General features: G+C 42.9%; 1 protein-coding gene across 1 annotated transcript in view; it reads right to left on the reverse strand.

Moving 5' to 3' along the window:
* Positions 1-1829: 1829 nt before the first annotated feature.
* Positions 1830-17036, reverse strand: part of DHRS3 (dehydrogenase/reductase 3) — a 64233-nt gene continuing 49026 nt past the window's right edge. The window contains exons 6-10 of the mRNA XM_040084498.1: positions 7908-8051; positions 7129-7248; positions 6182-6420; positions 5048-5173; positions 1830-3916 (exon numbers count right to left, since the gene is read on the reverse strand). Of these exons, the coding sequence (XP_039940432.1) occupies positions 3832-3916; positions 5048-5173; positions 6182-6420; positions 7129-7248; positions 7908-8051 (714 nt within the window). The 3' untranslated portion in view covers positions 1830-3831. The remainder of the gene's footprint in view (positions 3917-5047; positions 5174-6181; positions 6421-7128; positions 7249-7907; positions 8052-17036) is intronic.

Consider the following 17036-nt stretch of genomic DNA (forward strand, 5'->3'; position numbering starts at 1 on the left):
GGGAGTGTTCAGGGAGTTGTCGGAAAGGCTTGCAAGACTAGATCTGATCATACCCACCCACACTAATTAACACATTACATAAAAGTACAACAAGTTTCTCTTTGCAAACATCAGAATCACTTGCCCAGGCACTTTCTGTGCAGTTCTAGAAGAACTCGAGGGACAGACTCGATTGCTTTTTAACCTCAACAGAACAATGGGGGAGTGGGGAGGGTACAGCTCCCACTTTCAGGGCCAACCTTTCTGGTCATGCTTCTAAAAACATGCCATTGGCAAGGACATGGCTGGAACAACCTTTTTAAAGTTCACCAAGGGTGTATGAGGGTGCATTTTTTTCTCATCAAAAAACACAAAATGAAGTATTGAACACGAGGGATCAGATTCCTACACAAAGGACTCCTCCCTGCCTTGCCTTGCTAATTCTGAAAATCACTTAGTAGAGACAGCGGCCCTTGAAGCCACCTTCAACTGAAAAATCCTCCCATTTAAATTTGGCCTTTGTTTTTTTGTTCTTCTGCTGGGGTGTTTTTTTTTTTTTTTTTTTTTTTTTTTTTTTTTTGTTTGTTTGTTTGTTTGTTTTTTGTCAGGGGAACATGTCCCAGACCAGCTCAACTATCTCTATCATTCAGATTTTAAACCAGCAGCAATCTCCTGTATAAAAGTGATAGTGAGGACTCTTTTACTTCTTCAGAGTTTGGAGCAAGTAAAACTAATTTCCTATGGAACTCCTGTGACCTGCTTCTGCAGCTTTACCTGGATTCCTCCAGCATATATAAGAGGATACCCCGATCTCAATTTACTCCAGACTCTTGTATGACATCTGGCTTCAAGATGGTGGCACAGAACAGTGCAGTGATGACATAGGAAAACAGAAGGAAAAGAAAATAATTGTGCAGTGGAGAGCAGGAGGCAGCAGAGAGAGCGGGGAAAATCAAAATTAAAATAAGTCAAAAGGCGGAAATTCCTCAGAGAAGGCCTTAGGCTTCAACAAAGCTTGTCCACATTTGCAGCACTTCAGGATTACCCAACATTACCCTTATGTGGGAAGGTCCCAGCAGACCTCAGCAGCATTCCAGAGGAGCCTTTCTATTAAAAAAAGTCTTCAGTGTCTCCATCCACGTTTGCAGTTGCTTGCTGGATGGAGACTGTCCCGTCTCACAACACTCACCAGGGAAGGAACTCTCTTACCCAACTCTTCCTGGCTATCTGAAAAGCAAAGTCAATGTTTTCCTCATTATTTTCTGTTTGCTGCAACCCTCTCCCCCACTGTGACTGCTATTTGACCCGCTGGCCGCTCTGGGACCCTGGGGGAAGAGAGAGGGAGTTCTGTGTGTGCATGAGAGGAGAGAGATGATGAGTCTCAGCTATGTTCTGACTTGTTTATATTCATCAGAAAGAAATCAACAGCACTTAGTGTGTAAGACAACTCTGGAGATAGGGAACATCTTTTGTGTGGTGCAGGGAAAGAGCAGATCTGTTTAAGGGACAGGATTTAGGGATGAATGGGGATTCCAGTGCGGGCTTTTACCTCACTTCTGCATTAGGAAATTACCAATAAACAGAATATCACCACAAAGGTTTAATTTCAAGGGGACACTGCTCTTTCACCACAGTTGTTTGCTCTTGCAGCTACAAGCCTGGCACACCCAGCTGGGATTAATGAGGAACTGGGATGGATCAGAGAGCACAAGGGGAACTTGGTATCACTGTACCTTCCTCTCCTAAACCTCTCCTGATAAACCTGTTACCTTCAGTATTCCAGGCAGATCCTGGAAGGATTCTCCTCTCATGGCACTTGACTTTTCAGTGAGATAGGCTTCTCAAAAAAATTGACAAAAAATAAAGCTGGAAGCATTTATTAGGGTGAGCCTCAAAATCACAGAGCTTGAAGTTTCTTTTCATCCTCTCCAGAGAGCCTCAGACATCCAGGAATTCCAAGGAAAACTGCATTTTAGGAAACATGTTCAGAGGTGTCACGGTGCTCCAGGTTATAGTTCTGCACTGACTGAGGCAGGAGAGCCCCTCCAAACCCTCACCCAGGCAGAGGGACTTCAACAGTGGCACTTCTGGCAGCATCTTCCTCTTGGAGAGCTCCAGAAGGGAGAAATCCAGTGCTCTGCAGTAAGGTCAGACCTGATTTTAACATTCACACCTTTGCACCTCAGTAGCAGGTCTCCATTCAATGTGGCAGAACCAAAGGAGTATTTTAAACAAAGCTCACAGCTTTTCTGCTCAGATGTCTTTTAGGAGATGATGTATTTTGGCATATGGGGTTTTTCCTCACCTAAATTTTTGTATAGAACCTCTTGGTCTATGAACAAATACTGCTTTTCCTTTCTATAACACACTGCATTTGAATTTGCTGAACTTTCGACAGACATTTAGGTAGTCAGACTTGCAATTCTGAGGTAGGGAAACACTAGAAATATCTGCTTTGCAGGCCAGGGTGCTCTTTCAGATGATGCATTTTGCTCCAAGCCACACAGGACATCTATGGAAAAGCTCAAAATTTGAGTCAGAAGCCCTAAATTCACTCCTTTTATCACACATCCATCCTCAAGGCACTTCATTCAGGTGTCTCCAGTTAGACTTGCTACTTCCTGTACTGCAATTATATGAATTCCTCTGTTAGTAGTGCTCCAATGTGCTGCTCACTGCATTTTGCACAGGAATGCAGTGTTGCCCTTCCTAGGCTGTCAAAGAGAATATTTCATTACAAAAATAAATAATGTCTAGCTGCTTCTGGCACCTCAGTCCAAGTATATTTATCACTTCTGGCTGATCAGTGCCTGATTCAATGTCCCTAAAGCACATTGGGTTTATTCCCAGATGAATTCAAAATGCATTTAATCAGGTCTTTGCTAAATGTGCTCCCAAATTTCACATCTTGTGAGCATGACAGTTCTGTCTCTTACAGCATTATTCCACTTCACTGTGCAGATTGATACAATGGATTTTCCTCTCCATGGATTATGTCAGTGAATCTATGTTTGTACAAGCAGGCTCTAGTTTCACTTCTAGATTTAGTTCATCCCCAATGTGCTGCTGCCTACATGTGTGGCAATCTGGGATTAATGCTAAAAATATATTTATATTTTATCATAAATGAACAGAAAAAAAATCAGAATGACAACTTCACATATTAATTCAGTGACAGAAAGATTCTTCCACTATTTAAACTCTCAGCTCTGCTGCCTGAGCCTTCCTGACCAGCCTCCACTGAGGAAGTACAACAGCTTTTTGGGGCCCAGAAAGAGAAATCCTGGGTGGCCTTTAGCAAAGAGAACATTGCTTCATGGTTTGCTCCTGCCCCAGTGTGTGCTGGGGACAGCTTCATCAAGGGATGGAAAGTGAAGAAAGAGAAGGAAGCATCCATTAAATGTCCGTATCTTTTAGCTCTTTAAAGTAATTGTGAAGTTCCCCATTCAAAAAGCTGCAATGAAACCAGTGGCAGTTCCTCTGGAGAGAGGGCACAAAGTGTGCTTGGGATGGGATGGGATGTGCTGCCCCTCCACTGAGACAGCCCACGGACACTTAAGAAACAAAAATCACATCAAAACTACCAGTAGATTTAACAGTTGAACTCTAAAGAATTAAACAGCATAGAAACATTTCACACTTTCTGGTTTTCTTTCCAAGGGTCCATAGTCCACTCACTCAATCCTGTGCAAAGGTCATGTTACTATGGATATGACCTGTAAGAAATGTGTTGCCTCAGAGCAGCACAAGTCACATGAACAGGCTGAAAGCCAAGATTTGCTGATTCACAGTCCTGTAGGATTTTCATGCTTGTGCTGGGTTCACTGCAGAACAGTCCTTGTGCCATCAGGTCTATGTTCGTCCTTTGAAAGTGTTCATGCAGGTGTAGCTCCCAGAAAACTTGTGGATTTCTTCAAGTGCTGCCTGGGGGAGAATGCTGGGGTAGAAGAAGAAATAAAATGAACAGCTGAGACAAACCCCTCAATCTGTTGCAATGAGACATATGTAAATATGCATTTACATACATAAATATACAAATGCTCAAAAATCAGCTACGAGAGACACAGACAAAACTGGAATCACTTTCCTGCTGTGAGGAGGCCTACAGGGAGAAAGTTCCATCCAGTCACTCTTTCTCTACAGAAATATTTATCAAAAAAAGTCTGTAAAAGCTGTAATTTGGAAGATACCATTATGTTTTATTCCTTCTAAATACTGTACTCTGATATACACCAATTTAACCTCAATTCTCTGGTTAACCTGACATCTGGTTTTCCAAGGCATGTGACCTCCTTATCCTAAGGTATGGATAGAGACCTGATTTCCTGACAGCTGCTGTAATGGAAAATAACCTATTAATTCTTACAATAAAATGGTACAGCTCTTTCTCTCGCCGACAGAATTTCTGGGAACTTTTACCCCAAATTTTAAATTCAAAGCAAAGCATTTACTATGAATTATTTTCTCTTGTCTGAAATGCAATACTGAAATTATTTTCCACAGAAGTCTCATTGCCTTGTTTCACTTCCTGACTGCAGCAGCTTTTCCAAAGGCTTTAGTGCAAACTGTCATGGAAACACAACAGTGAATGTCCTTTCTCAGTGGTTGTTCCAGGATATGAAGTTATGATTTTTTTCCTTAGGGACCTTAAAATTTCAGTCCTGATCATACACAAAACTATTGATAGTTTCACTGATGTAACGTAGGGAATGCTCTCTAAATTGAGGTGGGATGTCCAGCCCTTATGGCTCAGAAATCCTGCACAATAAAAAGCCTGGAGTCCAACAAGTGACTTAATAAATCCCAATCAACTACCTGTGTAAGTTAATTATTATGAAAAATCCAGTTTACACCTCAGGAATCCAAATTTTAGGAATGAAACCGGTTTCAAAAGGGGTTATACAAAGAGAAAACATCTCCAAAGGGAATCTCAGAAAGTATCTTCCTTTTACTTCCATGACTGTCTTTCAAGGGAAGGCATGAAGAGAGCAGTTCTGGTCAAAACCAAGACACAAGAGTCAACCTTCCCTATGTGGCCAAGCTATTCCTGGGCAAAGGAAATACCCACCTTTTTAGGATAACAAGAACATGCATTGTCCATGGAAGGAGGAGGAAGGCTTGATTCATCTGAACAGCTTCTACCGTCCTCCTCGCCACTGTCTCTGGCTTGAGAGGAGGAAAAAGACTAGGGAACCTGAAAAAAGAAAACAAAAAATAAAATAATTTCATGTGAACCAAGCTGCTTCTTTAAGGTGTCACTGTCCAAGTTCTGTTACTCTAGGTTATTGCTGGTTACTGGCCTTCAAACAAGCCCAGGACCAGCTATGTCTCTAAGGGGCAGAAAATTCCAGTTCCAGACAAAAAGCCCAAAAGCAGAAAGCCCAGTTCCATCCAGTAGTACTGGGTTTGCTAAACAGTTAAGAATGTACATGCTGGTGCCCTCAGGAAGAAGTGGCAGAGAGTAATCAGAGCCCTGATTCAGGGCTTTTCTTAACTTGAATGCAAACCAATGCCAAATGCTGTCTTTTCAGTGATGGTGCTTTTCTTTTTACTCTCTGTTCCTCTTTGCTTGATTCAAATCCTTGACAGGTGAAAGACAAATATTTTCCTCTGTTGCTTTTAATACCAAACAGAAGGCTTTTCCCAGCCCTGCAATAGCTTGATACTGCAGATTTTCTTGACTAAGAGAGCACAGTCTGTTTTAACAGGTGATTTTAGCCATCGTAAAAGATTAATTTGGACAGCCATTACTTGTTCTCTTGGACAGGGGTAAAAAGGAGGTACTGATAGTCTCACTCCAGTAAGTGGCTGTCATTCCTTTCACTGAGAAAGGATTAAACATTCCAGTGAATAAAGAAGGAACTTGTACTGTTAATTCCCAAGTAATTTGTAGACTGGTCCTTTTGCATGACCTCGATTGCAGTTTGCTTCCCCTGCCTCTCTGGTATGGCTTGAACACATGCAGGGAAAAACAGCCTCCAGCTCTCCCTGCAGCAATGTCTCCCCCAGCACAGGCTGCAGGAATATCCCAGCACACTGAGGGAACCAGTCTGATGAGTCCCAGGTGGCCTGAAGTGACCCTCTGTTCCCAGGCAGCCAAATGAGACATCAAATTCTCTTAACTAAATGAAGCATTAATTAGGAGTGTATTCTGATGATTCATTTAAAATGAGATGCTTTATTCTAGTTCCCCTGGACTGACCTGATTCTCATGCCCTGGAACATCTCTGTGCTGGTGTGGAAGGGCAGGACTGTGGTGGCATTCACTCCAGGACAGTCCAGCAGCCCCAGGGTCAGGCTCTCCATGAAAGCAAAGGATGAGGCTTTGGAGGTGCAATAGTCAATGGCACCAGGGATGGCTGACAAGGCCAGGACAGAGTTCAGGCAAACAATGTGCCCATTCTGCAGCTCCAGCATCCTTGGCAGGAATGCTTTGGTGGTCTGAAGAAGAAGAGAGTTAAAAGAAGAAAAGGAAAGAAAAAAAGAGATTTGTTCAGCAGTGATACAAAAAAACCAGCATTGATTGAAAAAGTAAGGTGACACAGACACAACAAGCCCAAGTGTCCTGTTCACTATGCAGGAAAGGAGTGGCAGAGGACCTTGTTGCTTTGTCATTTTCTGAGATCCTAAGTGGGCAAAGTTTGTGTAGAAACACAACAAAAGTCTTTCCTAGCACATATATAAGCAGTACCCCAGATTAGGGCCTTGAACACAGTGCCTTCTATGCTTTCATGGGATAAAGTCTTCAATTAAGTGATGAAATCACAAGAAGCTCTTTTTCATTTCTACTGTCTGATTCAAAATGGACTGAGTTTCACAGCTCCCTTCTCTGTAGCCCCACATTCCTCGCATGTTCCTTTCACATCACCATACAGGAAACTCCTCTGCGAGCTCGGGCTTTGATAAGGTCATCAAATGTTTTACTGAAGATCACAAAATGGGAATAAAGATCATCAAATACTGTGTACTACCGAAAAAATTATATTTATTTTTGACCTGTTTCCCCAGGCCTTTGCCCCTCACATTGTTTTTTCTCTCTTGTTTTCAAGATGGACTGGTTTTACCAAGCACCTCTTAGAAAGGCCTATTGTCTGTACCCTGTCACTCTCCTTCCCAACTCTGAGCACATGGGACACGAGCTTATCTCACCCAGAACTGTCCCAGGGTGTTTATGTGCTGGGATTTCAGCAGTGCATCATCGTCGCTGTCCATCAGGCTCTTCCCATGGACCACAGCAGCATTGTTCACCAGGATGGTGATGTCACCCACCTGCAAAAAAAAGCAAATTACTTGTGACAAACTATTCTCTCCCCACAAATCAACCATTTCCATTAGAGCTGAATAGCCATTATTGCCCAAATACATCGTTGTTTTCATAGCTTTTGACATTCTCTCCTATGGGCCTTGTAATCCTTCGGATCACCTCACAGGTAGCTGGAATTTACACAATGCGTGGTCACCCTTCTTTTTTCCCAATATATTTTTTTTTCTCATCAAATACTCCATCACAGAATCACAGAATTGTTAAGGTTGGGAAACACCTTTGAGATGATCATGTCCAACCATCAAGCTGGCTCCACCATCGTGTTCAGCATTGATCCATGTCCCCAGGAGCCACATCCACATAGTTTTTGAACACTTCCAGGGATGGTGCCTCCACTACTGCCCTGGGCAGCCTGTTCTGATGCTTTACAACCCTTTCCATTAAAATGTTTTCACTAATATCCAATTTAAACTTCCCTTGGTGCAACTTGAGGCTGTTTCCTCTCATCCTGTCCCTGTTCCCTGGGAGCAGAGCCTGACGTCCCCCGGCTGCACCCTCCTGTCAGGGAGTTGTGCAGAGGCAGAAGGTCCCTCCTGAGCCTCCTTTTCTTCAGAGTGAGCCCCCCACCTTCTTCAGCCCCTTCCCAACGAGCGTTCTGCCAGACCTTTTCCCGCACGGCCTTGGCTTGCCGATAGACTTCCTCCCGATTTCCTACATCACAGATGAAGTAGTGGCACTCTGTCCCCATCATCCTGATCTCCTCCGTGGTCTCCTTCAGGCATTTCTCAGTCCGACCCCACAGGATGATCTGCAGCAAGAAATGTTTGTTAGAGCCCAACTGCTCCTGTTTCATATCTAAAATAATTAAAGCATGTTTCTGACTTCAACAGTTCGATGGAAATCTTCGATGCGTTTTCACTGCCAGGGCTGTTGTTTTGCTTCATGTAAGACAAGCAATGACTTTCTGTTACATGGGGAGTATCAAGTGGGACCTGTGGATCCTTTGTTTACAGATTCTTTACAAGCAACACAAACTAAAACAAAAAATCAGATCTCAAGCCTAACATGACCAGTATGTGGAACGTTTGGGAATTTTTCTGTATCATGTCATTTCAAATCTCTCCCTGTTACTGCTATACACATGTACAGAATGACAGATTTATCCTAAAACCAGACCTTCCTGAATATCTGGTGTGTTCTCTACTTCTTGTTTTATGTTTGGAGACAAAATCTGCTCTGCTGTAAAATGAATGCTGATTGCAGGCTGGTGTCTCAGGTGCATTCCAAACAAGTTTTCATCCTACTACAGACTTCTAAAGTGAGAAAATTCAAGCAGGAATTTATTTTGCAGCTCCTATATGCAGGATTTCACTTGCCACTCCCTTTTAACACAGTAAAAATTAAACACTGCTTTTTGTACAAAGGAAATTCTAAATATTCATGGAACAAACATTTAAATAATGGAGCATGGATTTGGTTTACAATGAGACATAACCAGCCAACTCTATCTGCATTTCTACACCATCAATGAGGTCAGAAAAAGAAGTAACTTGAAAAGTCACCAGGCTCATTAACTTTCATCATGGGGCTCTGTCCAGTACAATTCTTTCTAGTGAGGCAAAATCAAGTTTGAGATGGGGCTTCCACCACTGCCCTTCAAACATTAATCTGCAGCTGAAAAGATTTAACCACAATATTTTTTATGAGTACACAACCTTATTTTCTATTTCTTTTAAGGCTACTGGAAGGAATATAATTTCATCTCTATTACCTAAGACATCTATGAATGATTTGATCTATCATTTTTGCTCTTCAGCTAAGTCTTCTCAGCACTCATCAAGGTTATAAATGGTGAGTCACTGTCGTTCTGCAAAAAATAAATTCCTGAATGGAGCATGTTACTACAATCAGCTGACTGCTCTGTGACTCTAAGAGCAAGATCTAAAAGAGAAAGAAGAAATGGTTGCTGCACTGAAAATGCAAAATTATGGTGCTATTTCTGAGCACGTATGATCCAGGATTATCATTCCTTCTCACACTACTGTGTATTGAGTCTGTATGAATCTGACCAGCATATTGATTTTTTAAAGGTTAAAAATAAGCCCACTTAAACTTCAAAGACTAAAGAATCTTTGAGTTTTCCAAAAGTTGAAAGAACAGAAAGAAAAAGGTCTGAATTGCATCACTGCTTACAGCTCAATCCCTGCAAATAACTTAATAACAGCAAGATAAACATGAAAAAATTATGTGTGCAGTATTCTTACCCTGCAACAAATCTCTGGCAGGGAGCTTTAACATGCTTATTTTTAAGGACTAGTTAAGCTTATCTCATAACTGGTACTAAAATTAATCTCTGGCAGGGTCAAAGAGCTCTTCAGTGTACCTGAGCAAGGCTAAAATGCAGAAGGTACTCAAATCCTCAACCATTTCCTAAATGAGTTACACTTACAATTAATCCCATTTCCATGTCTTTGGCACATCTGTGAACATAAACACACCCAGACTGATAAGATTTATATCCTCAAATTCTCCAGAGCACTAACGAATCGGGTTAACCAGAAACTTCAGAGCATGTATAAATATGCCAGAGCCATTTCATGGGAAATTTTATCTCAGGGGAAGTAATTTTCAAGGCAAAAGCTGTGATCACACTTAAAAACTGTAAGAAAGCATATGGCTGAGATTGCAGCTTGTGCACTGGCCTGGCTTCCAAAGTCCCAGCGTATCACCCTTGGCCATCAGGGCTTGGCATCTCCTCAAAGCTTGTAAAACTGATGGCTATTTACTCACTTCTGATCCCAGGGCTAGACCGAGGAATATTTTTCATGTGTACACTGCAGACTTGAAGGGAAATCAAGAACATGTGAGAAATTTCACAAGCTCTCAGGAAGTATTTACAAAATACTGTTCAGCTGTGAGCACATGCACACTCGCTCTCCCTTTCACAACCCACATGGCAAGGGGAGGAAAAACCTCTGTGGAAAAGGGGAGGAAAAAACCACCACAAAATGTCAACTGCAAACATCGAGTCTGATGCCCACAGAGTTTTGCATTTGGGCAAACGTCACCCTCTTTGCAGGGTTGGATTAGTCAATGCACACACTAAAAATTAAGTGACTTGAAGGATGATGGAAGGTAGAACAGGAAGAGGAGAGAAAGAGAAATAAGGTGTCAGACAAGAAGAGTGTAAGGCAGGAAACTGCCCTCACATATCTAATACTGCAGTGCTTCACACTGCTATTGTTAAATAAAAGGCAGATCCCTCACTCTTCACTCCAATCTGTTTCAAACATCCACACAGCCTCCTGTTCCCAGGAGCTGCCACTGATGCATTGAATGTCAGGAAATATACATGGAAGAATAGTTAAGCAAAGGAAGACCTGTCAAAGGAACATCTGTCTGTGATGCAGCTCTTGGAAATTAACATTTTTTTATGCCCCAACAGTTTTGTTGGGACCTTTAATATCCTATAGGCAAGTCTTGCAAGGTGACCCCGTTAAAATCTGGGCCATCTGGGGAAGACAGAATTTGCTGCTTATCCTGCTGACAACATTAATTTCAGCACTGACTTCTTTCCCTGAGAAGTTTTCGTGTCTTTGATACTGTCCACACTCAGGTGAAGGCTTCAGCCTGTGTAAGAGAAAGGCAGTAAATAACAGACCATTCTTTTGTGAGAGGTCCCTGATGACCCAGTGGGAAGCGAGGGCTCCTGCCATTATTTCTGCTACTTTTTACAGATGGATAAAACTCAGAACACAATACAATGTGCTTTTGGTCCAAATTCAAGCTCGACTGCTCCTATGAGATCATATGAGACTTTCAATTTCTCTCTTACATCTGGCCAGACTGAATTGGCACAGGCCTCCCCCCAGCCTCCCAGGACATCAGATTTTACAGCAAGACAAGTCTGGAGTTGCTGAGTTTGTCTCACAGTTGAGGCTTCTGTTGCTCCTGAACATCTTTAGGGAGGGCTTGGTTTAGTCTTTCTGCATAGGCAATACAGCAGCTTTCTGATGTCCCTGATGTTTTCTAGGTCCTTACTCTCCCACCGCCTCCTGAGATTTTCTACCAACTCCTCAGTTCTCTGCCCTCCTGCATTCACTCTCTTCTGCAAAATGTGCCATCAGGGATGATCATCCATGGTCTCAGTGCTCCTGAAACAAATCCTTCTGCTCCCTAATGAGCCACTGTGGGCCTGGGGCTGTTTGCTGTTGCCCCCTGAGCTCATTACCCAAACACTTGGTTCTTCACTTCTCCTGGGATTGCAATCCTTGGGATACAGGAATATTATTCTCTGCCCAGTAAACATCAAGAAAGGCATCACTTCACTTCATCCTGCCCCAGCTGGGATTTGAGGACTCTGTATTCACGAGGAGTCCAGACCTGTGGTTTCCAAAACGGTCCATTTTACTGGGAAGCACAATTTTTCAAATGTAGACATGGAGACATGGGCCTCAGAGTCTGGTCTGTCTCCTCTTTCCTTTCTAAGTGTAAGTCTAAATTGGCAGTAAGTGTGTCCCAAATGGAAGCTGAGAATGATTCCAACAGACACAGAAGTTCCTGTCTGGACAGAGGAAAATGCAAAGGAATAAGGAGAGGCACCGTGTTCATGATTTCCCAGCCCATCAGGATGCTGCACAGCCACCCATTCACCATAACTCAGCAGTGGACAGAGGAATATTTAATTTGCATTCTGGATAAATTCTTGGACAGACAGTTTTCCACCCTGGAAAGAATCCAGCCCTTATTTCTTCTCCCCCTTCATCTCTCGCGATCCTCCTCTGCCTGCCTGTCCCTGCTGCACCAGACACGCTCTCCTTTCACAGAGTTACTGACCAGAAAATTGGCGAGGGCAGGAGCCTGGGGAGGTGGATAATCCCGCTCCAAGGCTTCCTGCCCGCGCTTACCTCGGCCTGACCCCGGGCTGGCAGCAGCCAGGGAGGCAGGTAGGCTGGGAAAGCCATCCCTGACACTCCAGGCTGCTGCAGGCAGCAGGGCAGGATCCTGCCGCTGGACACAGGGAAGAGGAGATTTATGATAACGAAGGAACTCTACTCACCCTCCTCCCCTTGATGAACTTCAAAGTAGGCAAGGGCTGTGACATCACACTTGGTGCAGATTTTCCCAGGATTTTTTCACGGAATTTTGCAAAACAAACCTTATCTGTTGATCTGGAGTCACAGAACTCCTTATCTGACCTTAGGAAAATCCTTTCAGCTGGAGGAGCAGGCGCTGCATCCTCTGCTCCCAGAGGACTCGTTTAACTCTGGATTTCATCTGCTAATGAGGCCTGCCCCGAGGTCGGAGGGGAGTCAGAGGGAAAGGTTTTGCTGCTGGTGGACTAAGGCAGGGCTGTCCAACAGAGACCTGCCTGCCTCCGTGCCAAAAGCCCCAGGCCTGACTGCAGGGCCAAAGCCTGACTTTCACCATAACTCTTCAAAAAGAGTTATGCTTCTGACCACCGCAAAATCAGATAAAGCCACTAATTTAAATAAACTGGTCCAGACTGAAGCTGCTATCAACCACAATATAAACACATGATCAATGCTTCCAGAGACTGAAGGATATTCCTAGTACAGGACACAAGGTTAGAGCTAACTTTACATCGTTTACAAGGCTAGTTAACTTGTTCAGTCTGATTTTACTGCTAGCACAATTTAAGAACAGCGGCAAAGGAATGCTGCCCTTTTACATCATCAATTATTTTGGCACTGTACCTTCAGCAAACCCCCTGTGCTAGAATTTCTACCTCCAGTGAGCTGGAGCAGCACTGGAAACATGTCCTACCACAATTGCACTTCTGACACCAAACATCTGCTATTTCTGGACACTTCCCGTGGGTTATCTGGGTTGTATTTGAGTAAAGAACTGTTCACTCCTGGTCTTTTACAGCACAAGGTGGGTTGTGATTAGCAGATGTAACTTCCATTCTGAAAGTTTCTCCATTTTACGATTCATGAAGCAATTCTCTGATATAATCTGAAAACACTGAAAGATTAAAGTGCTTCAGAGAGACGCCAATGCCCTTCCTGCCTGATCTCATTATTGCTGCCTCCACAAATCAACCACAGCTCCCAGCCCCAGATCAGCAGAGATAGGAAGTAGTTGGTAGGTCAACACATTTCATTCCCCCTTTCAACCTCCTTCCTAGTCCAGTGGAACAAAAGTTGCTCTGTGTGAGCTGGTATCTGTAATTGCACAGACCTTTGTTCAAACACAGAAAGCCTTTCTGCGCCCAACACTCAGCTCCCGCATACTTTTAGGAAGTACAAAGTGTAGATAATCCACTGAAGTATGCCAATCTTATCCCCCTATATTTACAAAGCCTGGTAGTACTAACTCACAGCCTGTCCTCCGAAAAAATGCATTCCAGTGTGTCCCATAATCCTGGCAGAGTTTTGCATATCGTGAGAAAGGGAAGCTAAATCCCACAGCCTCAAAAGCCCCACGTCTTTTGCCTGTCAATGGCACAAGGGTTTTCTCCTCCACCCCTTCCCCTCTCTTGGCCCCAGGCAAAGGCAGACAAGTTCTTTCAGGAGCTCTCCATGGGAGAGGCAGCTCAAGGCTGATTACTGGAACGGGGAAAGGTGTGGCCCTGCAGTGTGAAAAGCCAATCTTCGCTTTAGAAGGGAAAAAAAAAGAATCTTGTGATGCCTGAAGTAGGTCAAAATACTTAACCCAGGCTGTTAGTGACACTTCTGTAAAGGTAAGCAAACAAAACAGGCCAGTGGTGAATTTCTCTCAGTTCCCACAGCAAATATCAAAGCTGTAGGGGACAGGTACGAGAAAGGTCGCATGTTTAACGTGGAGACTCAAGAGAGTAAGCCTGTGTGTCTATTTTACACACAAGCTTTTCTAGATTACTATTTAGCAGTTGTAAAACCTGTAAAAATTGAATTTAAATTTAATCCTGCCACCCTGGTAAACACAAACCACAGGCTTTATAATAAACTGGTTTAAGTCCAGGAGTAACATATAGTAATGAGATTAAAAGTTAGGGTTAAAGAGACTTCAGAAGGCGACTATAAAAGTGAATTCCAATCCTTTTAGTCTAGAGTTAGAACTTTTATTAGTTCATATGTTGACTTAGCACTCAATGGGATTAACATTATTCACCTAAACAACAAGTTCCAGTTGTACCCCAGTCATCCTTTTTTCCCTCTGAGGGAAACCAAACAGCACCTAAAAAATTACAGAGGACTATGTCAACACCTGCCTGCTGTTCAAGAGAGGCCTTCCTTGGAAAGAGAATGTGTGATTTTGAATTTTCTGTGTGCACACAGGCATTTAAGACCAGCTCCCCCTAAAGAAGGGAACAAATGCCCACTGTTCTCACAGTCAGGACTATGTAAGGACAGGTGGCCCCATGCTGACTTTTTTTTTTTTTTTTTTTTCCCCCCAGTGTTTTTTTTCCAATTGCTTTCGTCTGCAGCACGAACTGCGACTCCAGACTGCCTTGGGAGCAGCTCTTCGCAGCTCCGCTGAGCGCAGCGGAGGAAGGGGAAGGGTGAGGGTTGTTTGCAAGGAGAGGTCAGGCAGGAGTCAGCCTTTACAATCCCATTAACGCTGGGACAGGGTCAAACCGAGTGCACGTTCCAACAAAAAAAGCACCAAGTGGCCACAAGCTGCCACCCTGGAAGGTCCCTGGAAGCATCTGCGGGGGGGGGGAAAAAAGGACAGACTTTTAATGGTGAATGTCTTGCCACACCACGTGTGAGAAGCGGCCGCTGCTCCAGGGATCCAAAGCACACAAAGAAATATCCCGCAGTAAAAAATTCCCTGGCTGCAAAGCAGGAAGAAGTGGCGTAGCTGGGGGTGGGGAGAGGGGGTCGAATAGTTCTGTATTTGAGGTAAGGCTTTGGAGACATCCACCAATAGAAATATAAAACTCCACCCTGCAAAAATAACTAGTGTGCTGCTGCCGCCTCCGTTTGCTTGGCATGGCATCCCTATAATCCAGATTCCTATAAAAATGTCCACGGAGATCTCAGGAAATTGTGAGGAGGGTAAATATGCAGGTGCAGAAAGCCCTTTTGTCCTGCGAGCTCTCCAGACAAGATGAAGGGATACAAAGTCAGTGCATAACATTTCTAAGGGAGATAACGAAAATTCTACGATAGTCCGACAGGACATTTCAGCATCACTGAACGTTAGCTGTGTGCACATTTTTCTTCCAAAATGCTGCATTATTATTTTTACTTATTGCATATAACCCTCCAGGTAAAGAAACTGGCAGCTTAATTGTTCATGTAAGAGAGTTAAACATTTACTACAATGCAAAGTTATGTCTACGCTGAACAGTAACTGTTCTTGGAAAGCTAAAAAAAATTCCGAAAGTTAGATTACAAGGTAATGTTAGGAGAAAAGGACACGTAGAATTAAAAAGTGGCTCCAGTACAGTATTACTTCACCTGGCTGGGCAAAACTGCCCACGAATTGCCTCTTCTACCAACAATTAACTGGAAAATCTGATCCTTCTTACCTAACAAAATGGAAAAAACTGACGATATAAATGTAAGTAAAAGAATTAAAGAACCCTGGGTGCCAGTTGAAGTGAATTCTTGCGTAGAGTTTGCATTTCTGTTTCTGAGATGAATTCTGCAGCAGAGCAGCCTAACCTTGAAATGCTGGGTGGTTTTTAACTTCCAGCGCAGAGGGCTGGCCACTGCATCCATCCCCCCAGGGACAGCACTGACTCCTAGGCTAGACCCTGCACAGCTTATAAAAGCATTAGTTATGCTGCATTACCAGTTTAAAGAATTGTCAGCTTTAATTCAGAACACCTTCAGTTTTGCTCTAAGCTAAATCACGATGAGCAATTCAGCAGCGCCTCACTTGTTTTGGAGAACACATAATAAATCTCTACAAGCTCTATAAAAATAATAATAAAAAATTACAGATTTATCCATTAGATGCTATACTCAAAACATTACTGAAAAGAAAAACTAGGGAAGGGGTTAAATTTGTTTAAGCTGGGAGAAGGTTTGCAACAAAAACAGCCATGGAAACCAAAGGGTGAATAATGTCTCCAGTGCTGTCATTATAAACTGCCCTCCAGAAAGGGCTAAAATATGCTCCAGATCATCCATGTACATAATAGGATGCAGCTCTTGACTGAAAAAATAACTTCTTCCGTGAGGCTACTGGAGAAGTATTGGAGTTAAAATAGCCTGCCTTAAATTTGTGTATAAACTGAACACCAGCAACTGCTCCAGACAAGCTCCCCTACAAGCCTTTCTCTGCCTCCAGAAAAAGAGAATTGCTATATTTTCAAACCATATAAAAGCTGTCAAAAGGTACCTTTCTTATAAGAATTTTAGTCAAAGAAATAAAGGGCACTGCTTAGAAGAAAGCATCAATATTGAAATGCTTAACTGGTTGCCTATCTTTTCATGTGCTTTTCAAAATGTTATTTTTTTAATGGTGGCTGTTGCTATGCAACAGGGCAGAATCTCTAAAATCTATTCATGAGTTGTACAAATGGCAGTTTTCAGGACGTATTTAACTCTCTCAGTCTATTAAGTCAAAGAAGGAGGATGGGAATCAGAGGACTGTAAGCTCCCAGAGCACAACCTCCCCCCCCAGGGGTACAGCATGGCTTAAAAAGGGTCTTTCACTGATTATAGAGTACATTTTAATACACTGTTAAGATAAAGTAGCTACCTCGCTTTCAAAAAATGTGAAAAACGGCACAGATCTGGTAAATTAAAATTATATATAAATGTAGAAACAAAGCTCTATATACATGTTTATTACTTTTACCCAGAATTGATCAAAGCACACAATGGTAGTT

The sequence above is a fragment of the Hirundo rustica genome, chromosome 22 (genome assembly GCF_015227805.2).
Source record: "Hirundo rustica isolate bHirRus1 chromosome 22, bHirRus1.pri.v3, whole genome shotgun sequence".
NCBI lineage: Eukaryota > Metazoa > Chordata > Aves > Passeriformes > Hirundinidae > Hirundo > Hirundo rustica.